Source organism: Lonchura striata, chromosome 15 (assembly GCF_050655825.1).
Source record: "Lonchura striata isolate lonStrDom1 chromosome 15, ASM5065582v1, whole genome shotgun sequence".
Classification (NCBI taxonomy): Eukaryota; Metazoa; Chordata; class Aves; order Passeriformes; family Estrildidae; genus Lonchura; species Lonchura striata.
In genome coordinates this window covers 12,863,555-12,886,406 of record NC_140717.1, presented here as the reverse complement: position 1 = coordinate 12,886,406, position 22,852 = coordinate 12,863,555, and the positions used below count along the sequence as shown (strand labels likewise).

The 22,852-nt window shown below is 56.5% G+C and overlaps 3 protein-coding genes across 5 annotated transcripts in view; all 3 read right to left on the bottom strand.

The window, feature by feature from the left end:
- Positions 1-132: 132 nt before the first annotated feature.
- On the bottom strand, positions 133-3,170 carry TMEM119 (transmembrane protein 119). The gene is made up of 2 exons (XM_085593223.1): positions 3,101-3,170; positions 133-1,487 (listed from the first exon to the last, which is right to left on the bottom strand). Exon 2 carries the CDS (start codon positions 1,463-1,465, stop codon positions 710-712), a length of 756 nt encoding a protein of 251 aa, XP_085449349.1. The 5' UTR covers positions 1,466-1,487; positions 3,101-3,170; the 3' UTR covers positions 133-709.
- Positions 3,171-6,701: 3,531 nt separating this feature from the next.
- SELPLG (selectin P ligand) lies at positions 6,702-8,944 on the bottom strand. The gene is made up of 2 exons (XM_021544585.4): positions 8,805-8,944; positions 6,702-8,085 (listed from the first exon to the last, which is right to left on the bottom strand). The coding sequence occupies exon 2, from the start codon at positions 8,078-8,080 to the stop codon at positions 6,875-6,877; it is 1,206 nt and encodes a 401-aa protein (XP_021400260.3). The 5' UTR covers positions 8,081-8,085; positions 8,805-8,944; the 3' UTR covers positions 6,702-6,874.
- Positions 8,945-10,224: 1,280 nt separating this feature from the next.
- CORO1C (coronin 1C) overlaps positions 10,225-22,852 on the bottom strand; it is a 47,789-nt gene continuing 35,161 nt past the window's right edge. For all 3 annotated transcript variants that reach the window (XM_021544674.4, XM_021544676.4, XM_021544675.4), the window contains exons 4-11: positions 18,028-18,157; positions 17,119-17,300; positions 16,471-16,590; positions 15,501-15,605; positions 14,493-14,638; positions 13,940-13,997; positions 13,546-13,791; positions 10,225-12,766 (exon numbers count right to left, since the gene is read on the bottom strand). In XM_021544674.4, the coding sequence (XP_021400349.2) occupies positions 12,647-12,766; positions 13,546-13,791; positions 13,940-13,997; positions 14,493-14,638; positions 15,501-15,605; positions 16,471-16,590; positions 17,119-17,300; positions 18,028-18,157 (1,107 nt within the window). In that variant the 3' untranslated portion in view covers positions 10,225-12,646. The remainder of the gene's footprint in view (positions 12,767-13,545; positions 13,792-13,939; positions 13,998-14,492; positions 14,639-15,500; positions 15,606-16,470; positions 16,591-17,118; positions 17,301-18,027; positions 18,158-22,852) is intronic.

Genomic DNA, 22,852 nt, shown 5'->3' with positions numbered 1-22,852 from the left:
GGGACTGATAACACCCTGCCCAGGGCTCCAGTGCCCCTGGAGTACAATCCAGCTGTGCCCCTGGAGGAGCACAAGGACACAGGGATGGTCCCCTGGCCACCCCACAGCTGCAGAGACACACAGGAGAGGAGCTGTGCGGAGGAAATGTTTATTTCTAGCTGAAAGGTTCAGGAAGTGAGGCAAAAATCCAGCTGGGCTCTGGGGTGGAAGAAGGAAAGAAGGGTCCTTGTCCCTAAATCCTCATCCCTCTTTCCCTTGGGTGGCCATGGGCAAAGCTGACCCATGTCCTACAGACCTCCAGCCCTGGTCCCATCCCTTCTCCCAGAGGGACTCGGCTCCCAGCCAGGAGCCTGGCATGGACCAGGCTGTTGCTGCTGATTGAAATAACATTTGGGAGGAAGCTGGTGGCACAGTGGGGGCAGAGCTGCAGCTGGGGGGATGCACACACCCCCAGTGCCTGGGGTGGGAGAAGCCCCTTGGGCAGCAGGAGCTGGGGCTGATGGCGTTCCAGTGCTGGGGAAAACCACCAGCTGGCAAATCCCCCCCCACGAGCATCCCATCAGCACCAGGGTCGGGGGAGCTGGGAGGGAATGGGATCTTCATCGGGGCTTCCTTGAGCCACCACGTACGTACGGAGCCTGACCCACCGTGTCCATCATGAGTCCCAAGCCAGCAGCTCCTCAGGCTTGCCCGGGACTGTGTCCCTGCCTCAGATTCCAGAGGGAGCCTGGCAGCCATCCTGGGATGCATCAGGCATCTCCTTGTTTCCTGCGCTCACCGCTTCCTCCACGCCTGGACTTTGAGCAGGGGGCTTGGCTTGCTCATCCCCCAACTTCTTCCCTTCCTCCTCTTCCTTCTTTTCCTCCTTCTCCTCCTCCTGAGAGGAATTCTGTTCGGCCTGGGCCCCGTTGGCCAGCGGTGCCTTGTGGGGGGATTTGAGGTTCTGGGCAGCAGCCAGGATGTCCGCCTGGAGCTGCCGGCCGCCGTCCAGCGGCTCCTCCGCGCCAGCCTCGGGGCCTTTCTCGGGCACCTCGCTGAACGCCCGCGCTCCCCCCGACTTGTCCCGCTCATCCACGTATTTCTTCTTGGGAAAGGAGGAGGGATAGTAGGCGGAGGCCTTGTGCTTCTGCCGGACGATGACGGCAGCGCAGATGATGAAGAGGAGGACGAAGGACAGCGAGCCCACCACCACCACCAGCAGCAGGTACTCCTTGAAGAAGTCCGCCAGCCCTTCCAGCACGCCCGGCGCCGAGCTGTTGGTCACCGTGGTCCCCGGCGCGTCCCCCACCGTGGGGCTGATGCGGGGGGTCACGGGCTGGGCGGGCAGCGTGGCCGACGCCTCGTCCCCGTCCCCGCTGCCCGCCGTGTCCGGCAGCACCGGGCGGTGCCGGGGCGCTGCCGCCTGTGCCGGGGCCGCCGCCAGCAGCACCAAGAGCAGCAACCACGTGCCCATGGCTGAGCCCATTCCCAGGATCCGTGCAGGAGATCTGCGGGATGCAGAGAGGTGGGGGACACGTTAATACCCCGACAGCAAGCTGCCCAAACCAGCCTTCACCCGCCTGAATTTCCTGATGGAAGTAGAAAGGCAGCTCCGGTTTTCTCGCCCTGACAGAGCAGGGGGCTCCGTTTGTTTTCCGAGGGTGCAGCTGGAAGCCAGCTGGGTGGGATTGCTCAAGGCTGGGGGACTGCTGCCAGCGCCCGGCTCCAGACAACGATCATTTGGCTGATTAGAGAATTCCTGAAAAATGGAGGTTTGCAGTGGAAACTTTGACACAGGCGACGCTACAAAGAGGCTGGGCCCGGCGCAAGAGGCATTTCCCAACCGCCGTCCCAGACCGTTAATTCCCAGCTGGAACACAGCTAAAAATAGTTTGGGGCAGGATTTCGTTCTGGTGCCACCATGTGTTGAGTGGAGCCAGGATGGGTGTGGGACAAAGGGGCAGCCCCAGAGCTGGGGTGCAGGGAATGGGGTCCCGGCTGCCTGAGTGTCCCTGTGAAGGGGGGAAGGCTGGCTCTGTCCCTGTGCCGTGCTCCTCACCCGGATGGGGCTGGATCTGCCCCATTCCACAGCGAGCTGTAGGGCACGGGACACGCGCTCCCCACCCCGGAGCGATGATCAGGGTGAGCCCCTGGCCGGGCTCTGCACCCCACGGGATTTGGGAGAGGGACGTGACTCTCTCCACCACATCACCAGACATTCCCAAGGGACATCAACGCCACGTAACGCCATCGAGCCGTTCCCAGGGCTCTTCCCCTCCACACGGCTCCGTGGGAAGGACTCAGAAAACAGCAACCCAGGTACATCAGCAGGGACACCTCCCAAGACAATTCCCCAACCTCAGGCTCCCCAAATCCCAACCCACTTCCCTTTTTCTCCCCCAAACAAACCCAAGCCAGCAGCTTTACAGAACGAGAGGGATTCCAGCAGCAGGATTTGGCTTCCAGGCTCTCTCCTGGCTGCACAATCTGGTTTCCATTAATCCAGTGCAAAAAAACAGCAGCGGAGGTGGGAGGTGCCCCTGACCCCCAGCTCTCCTGGCTCCCCACGGGCACAGCTGCAGCTGTGGGGTCACAGCACTGACCAGCACAGGGAGAATGAAAGGTTTGAGGGGCTGAGATGAGCCCCTTCATCCTCCTCTTCACCCCAGACAGGGGCCCCTCGGCGGGAAGGGGGTCCCGGGATGGGGATGGCATCAATTCCCCCGCAGCCATCAGAGCTGAGGAGCAGCCGCGGCCATGGAGGGGCTGAGCGAAGCCCAAAGCAGTGCCAAGAGCAGGGCCTGGCACCGTGGGCATTGCCAGCCCTCCACCCCACCCCAGTCCCATTCCAGCCCCTTCCTTGCCCACCCCCAGACCCGCAGCTCATTCCCAGCTCCGCTTCCCAGCTGCTCCAGCAATTCAGGATTTTGGTGTTGTCCGGAGGCAGCACGCTCCGATTCCCACCTGGGAGTGCAGGCATGTGGCCGACTCCGTCCCGTGTCCCGCCATGGGGACCGTGCCCAGCCCTCACTGCAGCACCCCCGGCTGTGGGACAGCCTGTGCCCTGCTCCAGAGCCGCCCGAAAAGTGGGGAGCAGCTCCACATCCCGTGGGATCCTCACCTTGCCCGCAGGCGGCGGGAGGCAGCCGGGAAATCGGGATCTGTCCCACACACCTCGAGCCCCTTTCTGCAGCCTGCTGGGATGGAGCCTCCTCCTTCTCCCTCCTCTCCTCTCCTCCTCCTTCTCCTCCTCCTCCTGCGTCGCAGCCCGGGACCAGCTTGTTCTCATTACGGCCGGGATGGGGAGGGGGTGTGGGAGGCCAGGGAAAGGCAAGCAGCCCCCAGCCCCCTCCCAGATGAAATCCAGCTGGGGCTGGGGGTGTTTCCTGGCTTATCCCATAAGCAAAGGAGCCACGGTGTCCCCCATCATCAACCCCGGAAGGGGCCACGTTTTGGGGTGCAAGTGGGGATGGGGGTCACACAGGGGGTTGTTTTTAATGTTTTTATCCACGAAGGTGGGGGTAAAGCCCACCCGAGGGTCCAAGGGGGACTGTGAGGGATGTGGGCTCAGTGCCCCGGCACTATTGAGCCAGCGGGGCAAACACGGCTTAGGACCATCCCTGTAATTTCAGAAGAACATTTCCTAAAAATCCCAGCCTGGAAATGCTCTGGCCTGGGCACCTCTGCCTTGGGGTACAGGCAGGGACACAGGCAGGGGTCCCCCTGGTTCCCCAGACAAGCACAGCAGCTGTTCAGCTCCCCGGGTCCTGGTCTCCAGTCCTGGGGTCTGGGGGCATCTCTTGAGCCCCCCAAGCTCTCTCTCCCCCTGCCCCGGTCCCCTCGGCCTGGCCTGAGGTTGCTCAAGAGGCTGCAGCCGCTAGGTGACCTCATCCTGTTGCTATTTTCCTCTGCTCCTCTCTGGGGACTTGCCAGACCCCCCAAAAAGCCATGGCCAGCGCCTGGGGACCGTGTCCCCCGCGGGTGGGGGGCAGCGATGCTGTGCTGTCCCCTCGGCCGGAGCGGGGCTGGCGCCGCTGGGGTTTCTCCGGCGTCGCCGCCGGCGTCGCGGCTCCCCGAAATAAAGGCTCCGTCCGTCTGGCTGCCCCGGCGGCTCCCTGCAGCTGCTGGGGCGGCTTTTCCCGGCCTTAAGTGCTCAGTGATGAAATCTTAGAGGGGAAGGGGGAAAGGCGAGGAGAGGCCGGGGCTGAGGAGTCCCAGCAGCATCCGGCCCTGCTCCTGCAAGCCAGGTGGGGATGGGGCTGTGTTCCCCCCACACAGCCAGTAATGCCGGTGTTGGGCTCAATTTCCTTGTCCAGGGTCTCCATCCCACCCTGCCGAGGGTCTGCATCCCACATCATCCGAGAACCACCCTACCCGGGATCCCCATCTTGCTTTGCCCAGAGTTTCCATCCCTCCTTGTCCAGGGGGATGAAGACTGAAGATCCGCATCCCACCCTGCCCACACAGAGTCCTCATCCCTCCCTGCCCAGCGTCCCCACCCTCGCAGCCGGCATCCCCGTCCCAGTTCCCGGTGCCAGCTCCCACCGGCCATTACGATGCCGTTTTTGCCTGCGTTGGGCACGGGCCCGGCCCCTCGGGCTGGGCAGGGCCGGGACCGCCCGGCCCCGCTGTGTAATTTGGGGCAGCAGGAACGCGCGGCCGCGCAGGGCTGGGCTGGGCGGCACAGCCCGCCCGGGGAACCGGCAATTTGAGGCGTTTCAGCCTTGCCCTGCTTCTAATTTGCTTCCCCTGGGCTGCGATTTGCTGTGCCAGCAAAATACCCGGAGGGCACCCGTGCTGCAGAGCTGCACGAGGCGTGTGGAGCTCCACGGGCAGCGTCGTGCGTGGGGTTGTGCCACCCCCGGCCCCGTGTCACCCATCAAAGCCCGGTGACACCCCTGGCCTCGTGTCACCCACCACAGCCCGGTGTCACCCACCACAGCCTGGAGACAACCCTGGCCTCGTGTCACCCACCACAGCCCGATGCCACCCTGTCCCTGTGTCACCCACCACAGCCCGGTGTCACCCTGACCCTGTGTCACCCACCACAGCCCGGTGCCACCCTGTCCCTGTGTCACCCACGACAGCCCGGTGTCACCCTCAGCCCCGTGTCACCCACCACAGCCTGGAGACAACCCTGGCCTCGTGTCACCCACCACAGCCCGATGCCACTCTGTCCCTGTGTCACCCACCACAGCCTGGTGTCACCCTCAGCCCCGTGTCACCCACCACAGCCTGGTGACACCCCTGGCCTCATGTCACCCATCAGCCTCATGTCACCCATCACAGCCTGGTGCCACCTCCAGGCCCCTGTCACCCACCACAGCCCGGTGCCACCCTGTCCCTGTGTCACCTACCACAGCCCGGTGCCACCCCACTGCCCGCTGCCCTCCCGCTGTCCGGCAGGATCCCTGAGGGAGGATCCTGCTGTGACACCGCGCAGCTTCCCGTGAATTCCTGCGCCCTGAGGTGGGCCGTGGCAGCCCCACAGGACCCGCTGACTGTGCCAAATAGGGCGATTCCCGGCTCCCCTGGTGGAGGAAAGTTTCTCCTCGCTGGGCTCCTGCTGGAAAGCAGCCGGCACAGGGCTGGGAGGGCAGGAGCAATCCCTGGGATCTGCACCCGTCCTGTTCCTCAGGACACACCGGCATCACCCTCACCGGGGGCAGAGGCTGGATGAGCTGCTGGGGGGTGAAGCCAGAGGATGGGAGCATCCCTCTTTCCCCGTGGTTTCTTTGGTTAGCACGGTGCTGGCGTGGGGACACAGTGGGACAGAGCAGGGTGGCATCAGCAAGGAGCTCACAGCCAGGGTGTCCTGCGTGGGGACCAGCCACGGCCACCGGCTGCAGGTCCCCTGGCCCGGCTGACTCACCCATAAACATTTACATTCACAGCCAGAGCGGGGCCCTGCAGCTGCCAGGATCCAGATGGAAAATATCCCAAGCTCAGGGTGAATGTAAACAGGCAGCAGGGCCGGGACGCAGGTGAATGACCGTGCTGGCAATTCTCCCTGGACAGCCAGCCCAGAGCAGCCTTTGAGGAGGCTGCAAGCTTGGGGATGTGTGGAAAGGGATATGGGGATGTGGGAATGGGAATGGTGATCCTGGTCACAGCAGGGATGGGGATGTGGGGATGGGGAGCCTGGGTGGAGCAAAATGGAAAAATGGGGACATTGAGCCTGGCAGGACAGGGCCAGTGCTGGGTTATTTCCACTCCCCCAAGGAAGGGATCAGTTGGTGGCCCTGAGGGGTGACTGACACCTTCCTGAGTGGGTGAAACGGTGGGACCTTCGCTGGTCTCTCATGGATTTGCTCTCCCCATCCCAGACCCTGCGGCCGCCGTTCGCCCTCGGGGCCGAGCGCCTGACAGGCAGCGGCGGCTCCGGAGGCGTCCCCGCCTCGCTGCAGCGACCGCAGGCAGGAACACGTTGTGCCACGGGCGCACCCGTCCTGTCCCCGTCCCCCGGCGTTTCCGCCGCGTCCCCCCCGCCCTTCCAGCTCCCACCAGCCCCGGGCAGGAGCTCCCGGGGCTGCGGTCCCTGCCCCGAGCTCCCGGGGCTGCGGTCCCGTCCCCGCAAGGAGTGGCCGCGGGTTTCGTTTCTACTCCCCCAGGGGCTTGAGGGGGAGGATGGAGAAGCGAAATTTTGGCAGCAGGATGTGGGCAGGCGGCGGGGTCGGGAGGGGGATGGCGGGTGCCGTCCCTGGCAGGAAGAGACCACCATGTCCATGTAACTCTTTAATGGGATGGGGCTCCAGGGCTGAGCTGGCCGCGGGGGAGCAGCTCCGTCACACCGGTCCGAGCTCAAACACCGGGGGGACAGGGGCACCCTGCCCGCGGCTGCAGCGGGGACCGGGACCGCGGCCGCGCTGCGGGATGCAGGAACCATCCCCGGGGCTCAGGAGTGCTCCGGCAGGAAGCTGCTGAGAGTCAGGTTGTCTCCATCGGGCTCGGAGCCGCCGTCGGGCAGCAGCAGCTTGTGCCTCCGGGCCGGCACAGGCCGGGGGCCGGCGGCAGCCTCGGCGTCGGGCAGCAGCGAGGAGATGCAAACCATCTCGGTGCGGCTGAACCGGCGCTGCCCCGTCCGCGCCCGCCGCCACAGCAGCGTCCCCAGCACCCCCGTGCACACCAGGAAGGTGGCGGCCACCAGCCCCAGCAGCAGGATGGCCAGAAGGCACTTGCTCATCACCCCGCTGGGCTCCCAGGGCACCGCGGTGGCCGCCGGTGTCGTGTCCAAAGCGGCCGGGAGGGTCGGTGCAAGCGGAGCTCCGGATTTTTTGGGTTTCTTGTAGCCCGTGCTGCTGAGCACAAGGGCTGGGGCGGCTGTGGAGCGTGGCCCCGTGGAGGAGCTGCCGTCCAGGTCATCAGTCACTGTGTCCTCCTCGATGGGTGTTGTGAGCCAGCTGGGGGTGGTGGTGGTGATGCTCTTTTGGGCTGCTGATGGCGTGCCAGGCTCTGAGCCTGGCAGCAGATCGGGAGCAGGGGAATCAGTCTCATCCATGGGATCAGCTGTGGTTGGCACCACAAGTGCCCAGCTGGCCTTGGTGCTGGGTGCTGGTGGTGGGGCAGAGCTCGGGAGCAGGTCGGGATCAGGGGGATCTGTCTCATCCATGGGATCAGCTGTGGTGGGCACTACAGACACCCGGAGCAGGCTGGTGCTGGCACTGGGCACTGCTGGTGCTGCAGAGTCCTCCAGTAAGTCGGGTTTAGGGGAATCTGTTTCAACCATAGACTCGGCTGTGGTGGACGCTGCAAGCACCTGGAGCAGGCTGGCGTTGGTGCTGGGTGCTGGTGCTGCAGAGCTCGGGAGCAGCTCAGGCTCGGGGGAATCATCCATGGGATCGGCTGTGGCTGGCACCCGGAGCAGGCTGGCGTTGGTGCCGGGTGCTGGTGGTGGCACATCGCTCTTGTCACTGCTGATCATTGTGGTGGCACTGGGCTCCTGCCCACTGTCATCCCTCTTCCCACGGGAGACGGGCAGGGGCTCGGCCTCCCCCCAGACCCACTGCCCGCCCCGGGGCACCCTCGGCTCCAGCAGCTCAGCCCCACACACCCACAGGGGGCTCAGCACCAGCAGCACCAGCACGGCCCGGCCCGGCGCCATGGGACCTGCAGGGGACAGAAAGGGCAGGTGACATCGGGGTCCCCTCGGGAGAATGCTGAGTATGGAACTGCCCCAGTGTGGGATCACACTCCAGCCAAGGATACTCCTTCCACTCTGGACAGGGGCCCTCGGGTTTGGGGGATGGAAAAGGCACCCGCTATCATCTTCCTGCCACAGCCCCCACCTGCGGGAGCTCAGCGCCGGTGGCTCTGCTCCAGGAGCAAGTTTTGATAAGGAAGTTGAGCGTCTGGAAATGGGAAATCAGCCGCGGGATGAGGCAGTTGAGGGATGAGTGTCCGTGTGGAAATGAAACCACGGGGATGTCACCTGCGTTCTGACAGACACCCCTTGCCAGGGTGCCCGTCCCCCCTCTGCCCGCCGGGCTGGCACAGGGCTCCAGGGCTGAGGCCACCATGAGCCTGTGTCTCAGTGCTGGAGCGGGAGAGACAAATCCACCCCAAACTCATCCCAAATCCCCCTGTTCCATCACCAATGCTCCCTCCGCTCCCTCGGCAGCCCCGGTGGGCGGAAGCCACCGAGGTCCCCGAGGATCCGCACCCAACAGCATCCAGCCACGGCTCAGTGCTCCGAGCATCCCCAGGAGACTCCCGCACCCCAAAGCACCCACCCGCCTCCCCAGACCCCCAGCTCTGAGCACCCCCTTTGCACCCAGAGCATCCCCGGGGCCGAGCCCCGATCCAGCACCTTCCCACCGGGGGCTCACCTGTGCCGAGGAGCGCGGTGGGGTCTCAAGTGCAGGACTCGCGGGCGAGGGCTGGCACGGGGGGCGAGGGCAGCCAGCCCAGCACCGGCACCCGCGGGGCGTCGTGGGCCACCCTCCTCCGGCACCTCCGGCCGGGCGGGGAAGGGAGGCAGCGCGGAAAAGCGGCTGCGGTTTCCAGAGCCCGCGGGGGAGGAAGGGCGTCACGCCGAGAGCGGGGCCACGGCGGGCTGGGGGCTGCGGGCAGCCCCGGGGAGGGTGGCAGGACGTGGGCTGCACCCCAAAAAAGAGGGGCTGCCTCGCAGGGCTCGGCCCCACCGGCGGCCCCGCGGAGCAGCTGCGCGCCGGGGCTCGCGTCGCTCCGAAAGGAGAAGTGACGGCGAACCTGGTGCCAGGGCTGCCACCCCCGCGGGCACGGTGTGGGCATGGCCAGGGAGGGGGCCAGGGTGCCCCGAGATGCTTCAGCACCGGGAGGAAACGCTTTAGCACACGAGGTGCAGGAGGGTGAGGATGTGACCTGATGTTTTGCACAGCCCTCGCGTGTGGCTGCTTCTCTCTGCATCACCCCAGGATGCTCGGAGGGGCTCTGCTGGGGCTGCGGGGACTGTTGGGTGTTGTCCTGGGTGTTGTCCCGGGTGTTGTCCCGGCCTCGTGGCACTGGCACGACAGGAAACCCCCCGCCCCAACCGCAGCTCCCGGGAGGGAGGCGCAGCCGCAGGAAGGTGCTGCAAGAGGCACATCCGCAGGAACGGGCTCGGGGTGTCAACAACCTCCCCCTCCTCGGAAACCCCGGCCCATCCCTGCTCCGAAACACCTCGCCAGGAGGCTGGGAGAGGGAAGAAAAGGGGCTCAGGCCTGTGGGATGAGCATCCCTGGGATGGATCCATGTGCCCAGGGAGCATTGACTCTCTGGGAGCATCCCTGCCCGGCTTTGGGGTGGTGCCGCGGTCAGGGTGTTCTGGAGGTGGTTGTGCAACATCCCCTGAAACGCCTCAGCCCTGAGAAAGCTCAAACCTGGGAGGAGTAAATGATGCTGTTTCCAGCCCAGGCTTTGTGTCATTGCCGACATCCTGCAGCCTGGAAACAAATTTCACCCGGGGAAGAGCAGAATGAGCCTCCCCAAATCCAGGATAGTTCCCAAGCAGGGCTGTTCCTCTCTGGATCACCTCCATCCACCCCGAGATCCCCCAGCCCATCTGTGCCATCTCATCCCACATCCAGCCAAGCTCCAGGAGCTCCTGGCTTCATCACTGGGAATCACCTGGGAGAATTCCATGCGTGGCCCTGGCTCTGCTGGGACAAAAGCAGAAGGTCCCCAAGGACCCCCTCAGCCACAGCCCCGCACTGAAGCGTCCTTCATTCCATATCCTGGTTATCAATCAGACCTGGAACGCCGAGAGCCAAAGGAAAAGCCAAGCAGAGGCAGTTTATAATCAATGACTTTTATCTTTTGAAAATGGAAGCAAGTATTTGGACAGATACTCTGGCCGCTCTATAAGAGCGCGTCTTTCCGGACTGGGCTGGTTCTCTCCCGGGATATCACGGCTACAAAAAGCTTCAGGCACTGACTCCGGTTGAGCCTGGCGAGGCATCAGTTCATTTAAATAAAATACAGGCTAGGAACTAAAATCTCCCACACCCCCACCCCCGGGCACCTCAATCCAGCGGCTCCCAAAACTGATTTCCCTCCAATGTTAGGAACAAACCCGAGGTCCCCGAGCACACAACCCTGAAGTCACACGTACAAATCAACACAGAAATCACCACTGTGGGGAGAACAACCTTCGGGTTTGGGATCCAAAAGGAAAAAAAAAAAATTCCATAAAAATACACATCTCAGGCATTTACTGCAATACAGAAACGTCACCAAACAGCCAAAGAACCTGGAGCAGCCGGATTGTGGATCCACGGGCACAGGGCAGGGGATGCCACTTGTCCCTAAAACACAGAAATCCCACTTTTCTGAAGCTTTCCTGCTCTGCAATCCCACCACATCCTCTGCCTCCTCCATCCCGTCCTCGTGCCTCTCCAGCTACGTCCCCCGGCCGATTCCGCCTCCACACACACATCCCTCCACAACAGGGAATCCTTAACCTGGAAGTTCTGAACATGCAAACACTGGTTAAAATGGAAAATCGGAGAATTCCTAGCTAAACTAATGGCAAATAAAAAAAATCAATCACTTCAGCCTGGACAAAGAGACTCGTGTCCACTGGGATGCTCCAAGTGGGAGCACACGGAGCTGCCACAGGGACAGAGTCCAGCTGGGATAAGGATCCAGAGCTCTCAGACACCTGATGGCCTCTGCCCACCTTTGGATTCAGGATGGGTTATCAGCACTCCCTGGCACTGCAGGGATGAGCTGGGCCAGGAATGGCAGCACCAATCCAGCCTGGCACAGCTTTCTGGGGTGTCCTGGATCCCATTCCCAGCACAAGGACACAGCCTGGGAGCAGGGAGCCAGCCTGCCCCATCCCTGACAGCTCCTGCACAGGGGAGACCCCGCCTGAGCAGAGCTTTGCTGAGCTGAGCTTCCACTGAATTCCAGGAGGAGCTCAGCAGCCTAGAGCACTCAAAGGGCCTCTCCCTGCAGGATCCCAAAGGAGCAGTGTGAGAAACCAGTTCTCCAAACTGGGATCAAATCCATCCTCCCAGTCCCTTCAGCTCTGAAGGGCTGGGAGTGCAGGGGGGGGTTTGGGGTTGGAGGGATCTGATCCGGGAACAAATCCTTTCCTGCATGGGAGGGTGGGAGGCAGGAATGGGAATGATGGACAGGAGAAAACAAGTTATAAAATAGTAACAAGAGAGGCATATTGATTGTGGACAATTATCATGGAAAAATCACCTTTCTGCTGTTAATGCTGCCTTGGAAGCACAGGAAATTCCTATTATCAGCACTGGTGTGAAGGGCTGATGGATTCCAAAAGCTCCTTAAAATCCATGAGCTCAGGAGTGCTGTGGGGCAGGAACAAGGATTTACAGCAACAACTGCTGGCATCCCACAGCTCCCCTGGAACTCCATGCTCCATGGATAAAAACATTCCTGCATGGAAGTCACTTCTGCCTTGACATGGAAATAGAAATGAGCAAGTAAAACCAGTGAGTTTAGTCATGGAAACAAACCTTGGGATTGCAGGAAAATGGGAACATGGTGCTGGCTTAAAATTTCAGTAGGAAATAAATCCCCTCAGTCAGAATGATATATTTGTATTTTTCTGTCAGCCAACAGGGCTGGGGACAAGTTGTGGAGCAGGAAAGGCAGCTGATCCCATCTCCAAGGGGATTCCACAGGGAAGAGAAAGGAAGGGAACCCACCTGATTGTTCCAAATGGAGGATTTATACAAAATAGCTTCAGCTTTGTTCTCTGCACAGTGTAAACAACCCCCACACCCCCGTCCCTTGGAATGGAAACACAAATACTGCAAAAGTGGCAAATAAGAAAAATAAAAGCGATTTTTTTTCTATTTGTTGGCAACTCTAAAAAAAAAAAAAGTTAAGAACAATGTGGCATTGGTCCCTAAATCTAGAAAAAGATATTTGGGCATGACATTGAAAGTCAAGAATGGATTTGTTTTTCAAGAATTCGTAATAACATCTGGAAAAAAAAAAAAAAAAAAACAACAACAAAAAAAAAAAAAACCTGTAAAAGTAGCACTTCTCGTTTTTGACACAGTCACAGAAATTCATCGGAACATCGGGCAACGAAAAAGATCTTTCACTAAAAAGCTTGGCTTGAAATCATCGGCTCTCGTGGATTTAGGAGAACAGGAAAGCTCGTACTGGAATGCTGCAGGCTGCTGCTGGCTGAACTGGGAGCTGGGATGTGCCTGGGCTGGCGGCCCCGTCAGTCCGCGATCTTGGCCATCTGCTGCTCCAGCTTGGAGATGCGCTCGTCCTGGCTGGAGATCGTGTCCTTGATGGATTTCAGCTCCTTCAAAATCTCGTCCAATTTGGCGTCGTTTTGCTGGGAGATGAGAAAGGATGAGTGAGGAGAGCTCTGGGGTTTTCCAAGGAAAGGGCTCCTCCCAGTGGGATTGTTGGAGGGATGAGGGTGTGACAGACTCTGGAGCAGTTGGGTGCTCAGGGCATGGAGAAGCATCTCCAGCAGCACCAGTGCACCCATCCAGGACCAGCACCTGCTCTTTAAGCTATGCTTTCCTCTGTGTCCCAAAGGATAGGGATTAGTGGTGAACAAGGTGCTGGGTGTGGGAACCCAGGGCAAGGGGAATATCCCCCTGTCTGCCCTGGGGTGCTCTGACTCCCAGGAAAACACTGACTTTGACTCTCCTTCATGGACAAGACTTCCAGTTAGGGCTGGACTTGGGGATCTTGAAAGTCTTTTCCAACCTTAATGGTTCTGTGATTTAGAAAAAACAATTCCAAGTAATCTTCCGTATCTACAGAAGCATTAGGATCACAGAATCATGGAATACCCCAAGTTGGAAGGGACCTACAGGGATCATCGAGTCCAACTCTTGGCCCTGACCAGGACACCCCAACAATCCCACCCTGTCCCTGAGAGTTGTCCAAATGCTCCTGGGGCTCTGACAGCCTTGGGGCTGGGACATCCCCTGGGGAGCCTGGGCAGTGCCCCAGCACCCTCTGGGGGAAGAACCTTTCCTTGATATCCAACCTAACCTTCCCCTGACAGAACTCCAGCCATTCCCTCGGGTCCTGTCACTGGTCCCACCCTGGCATTCCCACCTGAGGCCATCACCCCCAAAATTCCTGGAGTTTACTCACGGGGTTTGAGGCATCCGCTGCTTTCTTTGGAGCGTTTATGAGATCACTCTTCTTGTTCCCGGCGGGTTTGTTGTCCAGTATGTTCTTCTTGACCACCTTGAGATCCCTGTTTTTGCCTGGAATGTACCCATGCTTCAAGGAGATGAGGAGAGGATCAGCATTCTTCCCCTCAAACCACTCCTCTGCTTCCAGAGCTGCCTCTGGGCCGGCTGTGTCCGGGTACAGGTCATCCTGGAAGAGGTCAGACTGCAAGGCAGGAGACATGGATCAGTCAGGAGCTTTGGGACAGGAGACATGGATCAGTCAGGAGCTTTGGGACAGGAGACATGGATCAGTCAGGAGCTTTGGGAGGCAGGAGCTGGCTCCCAAAGCCTGGCCCCAGCGCAGTGCTCACCTTGCGGGGAACCGTCATGATGATGGGCTCACACTTCCTCTCGTGGAGCTTGAAGAACCTGCCATGGAAAAGGGAAGGTGGGACAGGGAGTGAGGAGATGGGAAAGGAGCAACCCCAAGGAACCACAGAAATCCATCAAGCCCAACCATTCCCCCAGCACTGCCAAGGCCACCATAACCCACGTCCCCAAGTGCCACATCCACACAGCTGTTGTTAAATCCCTCCTGGATGGGGACTCCACCCCTGCCCTGGGCAGCCCCTTCTAATGCCTGACCCCCCTTTCCATGAAGAAATTTCTATTTTCCTAATATTTAAGGACATTTCCCCTCGTCCTATCACTTGTTTCCAGGGAGAAGATATGGCTCATGTTCCCAGCCAGCAGTGATGTTCCCTTCTGGAGCCACTGCAGCGACATCCCGAGATATTTCCTGCCCTTCCCAAGTTTTCTGAACCACGGCTGCCCTGTGCTCACTGCTCAGCTGCTTTAACCACTCCTGAAACTCCCAGCCCCAGCTCCCAGCCTGCTCCCAGCCCTGGGATGAGCTCTCCTCACCTGGCAATCTCACACTTGTTGACGTCGAGGCCCCTCTTTGGCATGAACCCCATGCCCCTCTGCGGCTCTTTGCTGCTGAAGGTGTTGAGGTAGTGAACGTACGGGGACTCATCCGTGATCTCGAAGTAGCGGATGCTGCTGTCACCCTGCAAGGAACCCCAGGAGAAGCTGCAGGACCTCCGTTCCCCTGTGCCCACACTGCTGCTTCCATTTCCTTCCAGGAATGCTGCCATGGACAGCTCACAGCTCTATCTGAAGCAAGGTTGATCCTCTCCACAATTTGAGTCCATCTACTGAACAATTCCTCCACGTCCTGCTCCAAACACTGTGGGACAGGGACTGAGCTCGTGCTTCCAGGCTGGGAGTGGCCCCTTCCTCACCTCTTGTGGAAAAACCTCCTGCCACAATCAGGCAGAAAGGCTATAAACCAGTTTATCCTTAATTCCAAGCAATTCCACCACTCTGCTGCCTCTGAAACTGCAGGAGGGGTGGTGGATAGAAACCAAATGCTCCTCATCAGCTGCTACAAAGATGGGATTTCTGAACATACTCGTATGGATCCTCCTTTGTAATTGCTCATCTTGGTTTTGGCTCCGATTTGTAGGAATCTATCACATGTTGGCACCAAATTCCTACAAGTTGCTTTTAGAAAGGAGCACCTAATTCCAGTTTTCTATTCTTTAACCCCATAAAATTACAGAATTACCAAATGCTCCAGCAACTCCGAGCACAAGGAGGACAACACCCAAAATGTATCTTCCTCCCACACCAGTGTAAAATCATCCAGGTCCACACCAGCAAGAAATGTTTTGGCAATGGTGTGGGACTTACTGCATTAGGAGCAGCTTTACCTAATCCATCTCAAAGAAACATCCAGGTCCTTCCCAGGTTCTGCAGAGTGAGGATCAAACCCATTTCAGAGCAGCCCCACATTTGCTGCAGCACTGATTTCTGGGGAACATTTCACAGGCACCACTCCCTCCAGGTGCCTCCAAAGCCTCTCCTTACCTTCCCACACAGGTAAATGATGTTGGTGTCTGGGTCGTAGAAGGGCAGCAGGACCCCGTTGCTGGTGTCCATCTCGTGAAGGGCTATTGGCTCCTCCATGTTTTTCTGGAAATAAAAATGCCAGGGATGTTAATAAAGACTGGAAAAACTTCTGTTCATAGAGTGAGGATCTAAATTATTAACACTCTGTAGGCAGTGAGCTCCCAGTGGTATCTGCACCACCCAGGAGGATCCATGTGTTACAACAAATGCTGGGAATGTTCATGAACTGATTCATTCCCCAAGGGCATTTTAATAACAAAATTAAATAAAAACAGGAGCCAGGAAAATTCACCAAGTCAAGGGAAATACGTGACACAGTGAGTTAGTGTCAGTAGGATGGGATGTGTGATGGATGATGGGACAGAGCCTCCTTCCCTGGAGACACTCAAAAGCCACCTGGACACAATCCAGGTGGTCCTTTCCACCCTGAACCCTCTGGGATTGCTGCTGGCCTGCTCTCCACAGTGCACAGACAGAAGTGACCTTCCCACAGCCCCTCTGCTCCCTGTGCATCTTCCCAGGCACTTCCAACCTGCAGCTCCCAGCTGATCGCTGCTCCTGCTCAGCTCCTTCACTGAGTGACCACACAGCCAAAATCATGGAAGCAGGAGCAGGCAGCAGATGGAGTGGGAATAACCTCAAGTATATAAATGATGAATTTAGGAAGGAATTCTTCCCTGTGAGGGTGGTGAAGCCCTAAAGAAGAAGGCCCCAGAGAAGCTGTGGCTGCTCCCTCCCTTGAAATGTCCATGGCCAGTTTGGACAGGGCTTGGAGCAACCTGGGATAGTGGTAGGTGTCCCTGCCCACGGATTGGAATGGGATTGGCTTTAACATCCCATCTAAGCCAAGCCATTCCACGATTCCATGGCTGCAGGGCTGGGTTGGTAGCTCCATGGCTGTGAGGAGCACACGGATTGGGGATCGTACCGGGTTCCACAGGGCCAGCTGCCGCTCGCTCATGCGGCTGAAGCCAGTGGTGAAGATGTTCCCGTCTGCCAGGAAAATGGCTCGCATGGGCCGGGCTCCCTCGTGGGTTTTCTCCTTCTCCTGGAACAGAGGAGCAGGTCAGGATTAGCAGTGAACAGAAAAACCCTTGGAGTGGTGGCTCCTCTCTGGACATGCCACTCCTCCATGCAGGAAGAGATCCAAGGAGCAACATCCAACTCTCCCCCCTGCTGCCTGAGGGAAGAACCCAACACTGAAGCACGGGAGAAGGGGACGTTCCTGGCTCATTCCAGCTTTGTCAATCAGCCTCTTGCAAGGCTGAAGGAAAACCTCTTTGTAAGCTACAACTAAAGCTTGGCTTTGCATGCACAACTCTGGAACTGTAATTATACAGAAGGATTAGATGTGGAATTACGTTCCTGCAGGTTTAAAACTGAGCCTTAAAATCCCAGTTCAAACACTAATCCCAATAAACCCAGACAAATCCTCCAACCCCTACTATTCCTCCTGTAATTTCTGAAGAAAGTGACTGAACAGAGTGTGTAAAATCCACATATTTCTTCCATATTTTCTTGCTCATTCCCTGCTGGAGTGAATCCAGTTGTTTCTTAAATGATTAAGCAAACTCACAGCAACAATTTCTTGTTTCCTGGGGTCGATAACTCGGACTTTTTTGTCTTTGGAAGCTGTGCAGATGAGGCTGCCGTTGCGATTCCAGCTCACGTTGTAGATCATGTCCACATGCATGTCATCCAGGTTGATGAGAGCTTCTCCTGTTCCCACATTCCAGATGATGATGGCATTATCACAGCCTGAAATGGAAAATGACAGCTCCAGTCACAGCACTGGGGTACACAGGGACAAAGCCAGAGGTGGGGGACAAGGGATAAACCCCCTGCAGCTCCAAAGGTTTTTTGGGGAAACCAAAACCGAGATTGGGAGCTCAGGGGTGATTTTTATCAATGGAAAACACCCAGCTCATCCAAGGACTCACTTCTTTCCTTGGGAACAACCCATGGAAGTCTCAGATCATACCAAGGGATAATGAATTATCCAACTTATGTCCATAATGATGTGACTGATTTTCAGTGGTCAAAAGAATCTCATTCCATAGACTGTACCAGCCAAGGAGACAATTTGGAAAATGCTGACCATGAGAGTTTGTGGGAGGAACAGCTGGACTTTGGAATACTTTGCAGGGATCAAGGGAAAGCAGAAACACTTGGGCCTGTTCTAAAAGTATATGAGAGCTGGGATGTGGGGAATGCAGATGTAAATTGTTCTTGCAGATCAAATAAAGTCTGGAACAACTTTCATACTCCAATTCCAGACAATTCCTTGGTGCTTATCCCTGTAAGCTGAAGATAAAAAAGGCTGAAATAGAGAGGAGGCTGTGAGCCACGTGTCCCAGCGTTCCCAGCTACTGCCACGGGTCTTGTGATTCACAGGGATGTGAGCAGCTGGGAGAGGGAAGAAGGAAAAGCTGGAGAGGAAGGCAGGCAGGGAGAGGTGGCTCTTGCCCATCCCTGTGCTCCGTACCTGCGCTGAGCAGCACGTTCCGCGCCGTCGGATGCCAGGCCACGATGCCAACTCTCTTGGAATGGCCTTCTAGCACTACCACGGGCTCTGTCAGGGACAGGGTGAGCCCGTTCTCAGGAATCTGCCACACCTGGGAGGGAAAGGAAAGGTAAGGAAAGCTCCTCAGCCAAGGGCAGCCCCTCCAGAGAGCGCGTGGCCCGGCTGCTTCCCGTGTCCCGCAGCCGCCGGAGCTGGCACTTCTCCGTGTAAACGGGAAGGGAATCAGAGAGGGAATCACTCACAGCTCTCAATAAAGCCTTGGCTGATCCATGAGGAACAGCCTTCCTCACTCATGTGCCAGCACACAGCCACAGCTCCTCATGGTGCAAACCATTTACTTCCATGTCCACAGATCCACTCTGCTCCTGCTCCCCAAGGAGTCTGGAAAATCTCTCCTGCAGTTCCAATTCCACAGGAACAAGCTGCTGTCTTTCCAAACTATGCCTGTCCCTCAGAGGGATGACGCTGCAGTTCTACCTGCCTACTTTTCATCACTTTAGGAACACCAGCAATTTGTTTTCCTGTTAAGATTCAGGATCCTTTCAGATCCCATTTAATCAGGGAAGAGCGGTCTGGTCCTGGAAGAAGCCAGAGCAGCCCCAATGAGCACTGCCTGTTCACTCCTTGCCTGGTTACACAACCCTTCTGTTCAAACTTCCTCAGGGAAAGGCCACCAGGAGCAGGAACAGCCCCCCAAAGATGCCACAGCACTGGAATTCCAGCAGGAGGGAGGTGGTGGCTTTTGCAGCTGGCAGCAACACGGGATGGGACAGACAAACCCATCACCCCAAAGCCCCGGGGCAGGACCAGCCCCACCAAAACTATTCCTGCAATTCAGCACTGGACAATCATCTTGGAATTGAATTTGACCTACATAGAGTGTATTAAAAAATGACATGGAATTCCAGGGAGAGCTCCTCGAGAAGCAGTTGGAGTTGCTGTAGGTAGGTGGCAGCATTAGAGCACGTTTGCTTTGCTTCCCATTGTTTGCTTTTCCTGGAGTTGGGAGAACGGGGCTTGCCAGCCTCTGCCCACGATGCCCAACAAGCTGTGGGATGCGAGGGAGTGGATTTAGGAAGCGAGGCAGACTGAGATGGACACGTGGATGTCTGTGCTAATCCCAGTTTTTCCCTTCTCAAAGGAATGACTGGCACTGGAAAAAGCCCAGCAGAGATTCTCAGTGGGTACCAGCTCACCTCTAAATAACCCAAAACCGATTTAGTTTTTTTTCATGGACACAGCTCCCAGTGCCATCCTTCCCAGTACCCTCAGCATCCCAGGAGGAATGACCACAACGGGAACACTTCCCCAGGAGAGGATTCCTCTGCAAGGGTGAAAATGGTCACAGCCCCAAGGCTGCCAGAGCTCCAGGAGTCTTTGGACAAGGCTCTCAGGCACAGGGTGGGATTGTTGGGGTGTCTGTGCAGGGCCAGGAGCAAACCAGGTTCACAGGGAAATTACAGAACTTTGGATGCAGAACTTACCCTGCCAAGGGGGAGGGCTCAGTTCTGTTCTGCACCATCTCAGCCAGGAAGGATCCTGAGATCCCCCTGAGCAAGTGCAAAGGAGCCAGAAAACTCCAGAACCAAATTTAAACATTAGACAGCACATGCAGAGGGTGGGAAAGGGAAGGGAGGCAAAATCCCAGTGAAAAAGGGTTTTTTTTAAAAAGCCTCTGGAGGACAGATGGAATTTTCTGCAGGTAAAGCCCTGGTAGCTGGGAACAGCTGCAGAGCAGTGCAGCCCTGGGCAGATTTCAACTGACCCAGTAATCCTGCCTGCTATTCCCCAAAATAATAAAGAATAAGTGTGAAAAGTCAGGGCATGGTCCCAACCGGCCCAGCCCCTCGTTCCTGCTCAGGGTGGGGGTCTGGCCTCAGCCTGGGATCAAATCAGGGAAATTACAGAATTTTGGATGCAGGACTTACCCTGCTGAGGGGGAGGACTCGGGATGACTCCAAGGAAACCTTAAAATGCTGCAGGATTGCCTGGGCTTTAGGAAGTGTTTGTCAGCTCTCCCTCCCGTGGGTGTCTGGGTGTTTTTTAGGGGGATTGATGTTATCAAGGCTGTTTGTTTGTGCAGGAGGAAGTGGAACCGTGGCACAGCTGAGGGAGAGGTTTGGGGCTGCAGGAAGGGCAGGAGGAGAAGGTTTTGCACAACAGCATGTGAAAAAGAAACAAAGCAAACTCTTCTTTCATCCCCTTTAAATAGAAGCAAAACCAGCCTCCTCTGCCTCTGCACAAGTTGAAAATAAGATTAAATCCATGTCTATAAAAAACATTACTTCCTACATCACATATATCAATTTTTATCACTCTAAGTAAGGAAGTACCTGAATTTGAGGCCTGGATTTATCCATGGCCCTGCTCCCATATCCCTGCAGGAAGAGGTTCACGGCACATCATTTTTGCAGGGTCAGACCTTCTCCTCATTCTCCCTGTCCTGGCTGGTGGCTCAGGTCACTGCAAGGGTTCTCTTTGATTTTTAAAGGAATTTGCTCCATCACATGAGTTCTGCTCTGACCTTTCCACAAAATTCCTTAAAATCCACCTTGTGATGAAGAAAATTTTCCATATCTGAGGAAGGGCCTTGATACCATCTACAAATCTTTATCCACTAAAACATCTTCCAGCTGAAACAAAAGCCTGCAGTACATCAGAGCCATTCAGCACAACATCAAGCAGGAATATTTAAGTAATTCCTCATTTGCTGGCACAAGGAAACAATTCCTCCAAGGGAAGAGGCCACAGAAGGCATTTGCAAGGGCACTAAAGGAAGCCTTTGGAGAAGGATGTCAGGTCCTCTCCTCTTTCCCAGTCTCCTCTCTAATGCTGTGTCTGGTATTCCCAACACCAAACCTATTTGAGGTTTATGGGCAGGTGTTGTAAAAATCTGGAATTTCTTTAGAGGAAAAGGATTCTGGCTTTGGATAGGGCCAAGTGAAGTTTTCTTGTGCCACAGGGGGGCTGCAGAGTGATAGCTGCAGGAAATCAGCCCTCTGCACCTGGTGACAGTGGTTTGTACCTCAAATTCTCTCCCTCAATAACATCCCAAATCCATTTTCTATCCCTCAATACCATCCCAAATTCACATTCTCTCCCTCACATCATCCCAAATCCACATCCTCTTCTTCAATACCATCCCAAATTCACATTCTCTCCCTCACATCATCCCAAATCCACATCCTCTCCCTCAATACCATCCCAAATCCACACTCTCTCCCTCAATACATGGTCTAGCTGACTTAGCTGAGATTTCTTATGGCAGAGGGTGAGATCCTAAATCCCTGAGTGCCAGGGCACAGATGGTGCCCTTCTTTAAGAACCAGGTCTTTTCTCCAGCAGCTGGAATTGCCACAGAATCCCCCACGTCACTTTTCCGTGTCTCCCCCCAGCAGAGCTCGGAGCCCATGAACAGCCACGTGTCCTGTAAAGCTCCCTGGGTTTATTCTGCTCAGGCTGCTCAGGAAGCAGGACCCAAACCCTTTGTCCAGGAAAACGGGACACTGAACTATCCATGCCAGGCCAGAAAAGCAATTAAAACTGGGAAAGCTCATTAGCTCATGCCCAAAAGTCCAAGGCAGGGGTGTTCTTCGCACAGCAGTGCAGTTCCCAACTGTCCCAAATGACTTGGGATCCATCATCTCCCATTCCAAACCTCCAGCTAACACACCCCCAGCATCTTCCAAACCCTGCACATCCCTGATCCTGGAAATACAGCAAGGACTCACCTATTTCCCCTTCCACTCCAGACAGGTCATACCAAACAACTATGAGGGGGCAAAACCCCCAGAGAGCTCCACCCTGCTCCACCCCTGCAGGTCCCCCCTCCTTCCCACATGGGTGCTGCCTCCAGGGATGGATGGAAAGCTCATCCCCACCTTGGGATGGGTGGAGAACCCCCAGAGTCCAGTGGGAGGTGCAGATTCCTGCAGTTTGTGTCCACATAAAGATGGTGTGAGGGAGAGAGTGGATTTGGGCTGGTGTGAGAGAGACCTTGTCCACTTGGACAACTTGTAACTGAACTCTGTCAGGTTTTCTCCACAATTCAGTCCCTTTGGAGCCTTCCAACATATTTCTCATTGCACTTGGATTACAGACTTATTTTGCCTCCAAGGAGGCAGCTCTGGGCCTTCACTGACGCTCACATTTCAGAAACATTCCCAATGTGCAGCCCTTCTACATTCTGGTTGGAGAAACATTCCCGCATCCTTCCAAAGCTCAGTTCCAGCCCAGTAGTGAGAGTTGCTAGTTGTTTTGTTTAATATTAAATATAGCCCATTTTGTTAACATGTTTCAGCTTCCAAGACTGAAAGATCACAGGCTAGAGCTGTCCCAGGAAAAGCCTCTTGGGATGAATCCCCTCCCAAACATTTTAACGATGAACAGAAGCAAAGGAATTTATCTGACATGATCTATAATAAGATTTCAATATAACATTCAGCCTACAGCATTTCTAAATATGGCCAAAGATCCCTGGAGTTATTTGGCATTATTTCATCTTCCAAGGATTTTCTTTCACTTATTCTGCTGTGTTTGCATACACAGGATTCCACATCCGTCACGGAGCGAGCCCGGCTGGGCTATCACTGAGTTAAAACAGGTCTCAATCCAAGGCTAGCAGGTGCAGAATCTGGGAGATTATTTTTATTTATTTATTTAAAAAAAAAAAGACCTTTTTGACACCTGCTCAAAACTTAGGAGATACAGGGAAAATTTCAAGTGATTTCCTTAAATCAAGGGTTGAAAGAATCTTGGAGCCTGCTGGGCTCATTCCCTTCCAATC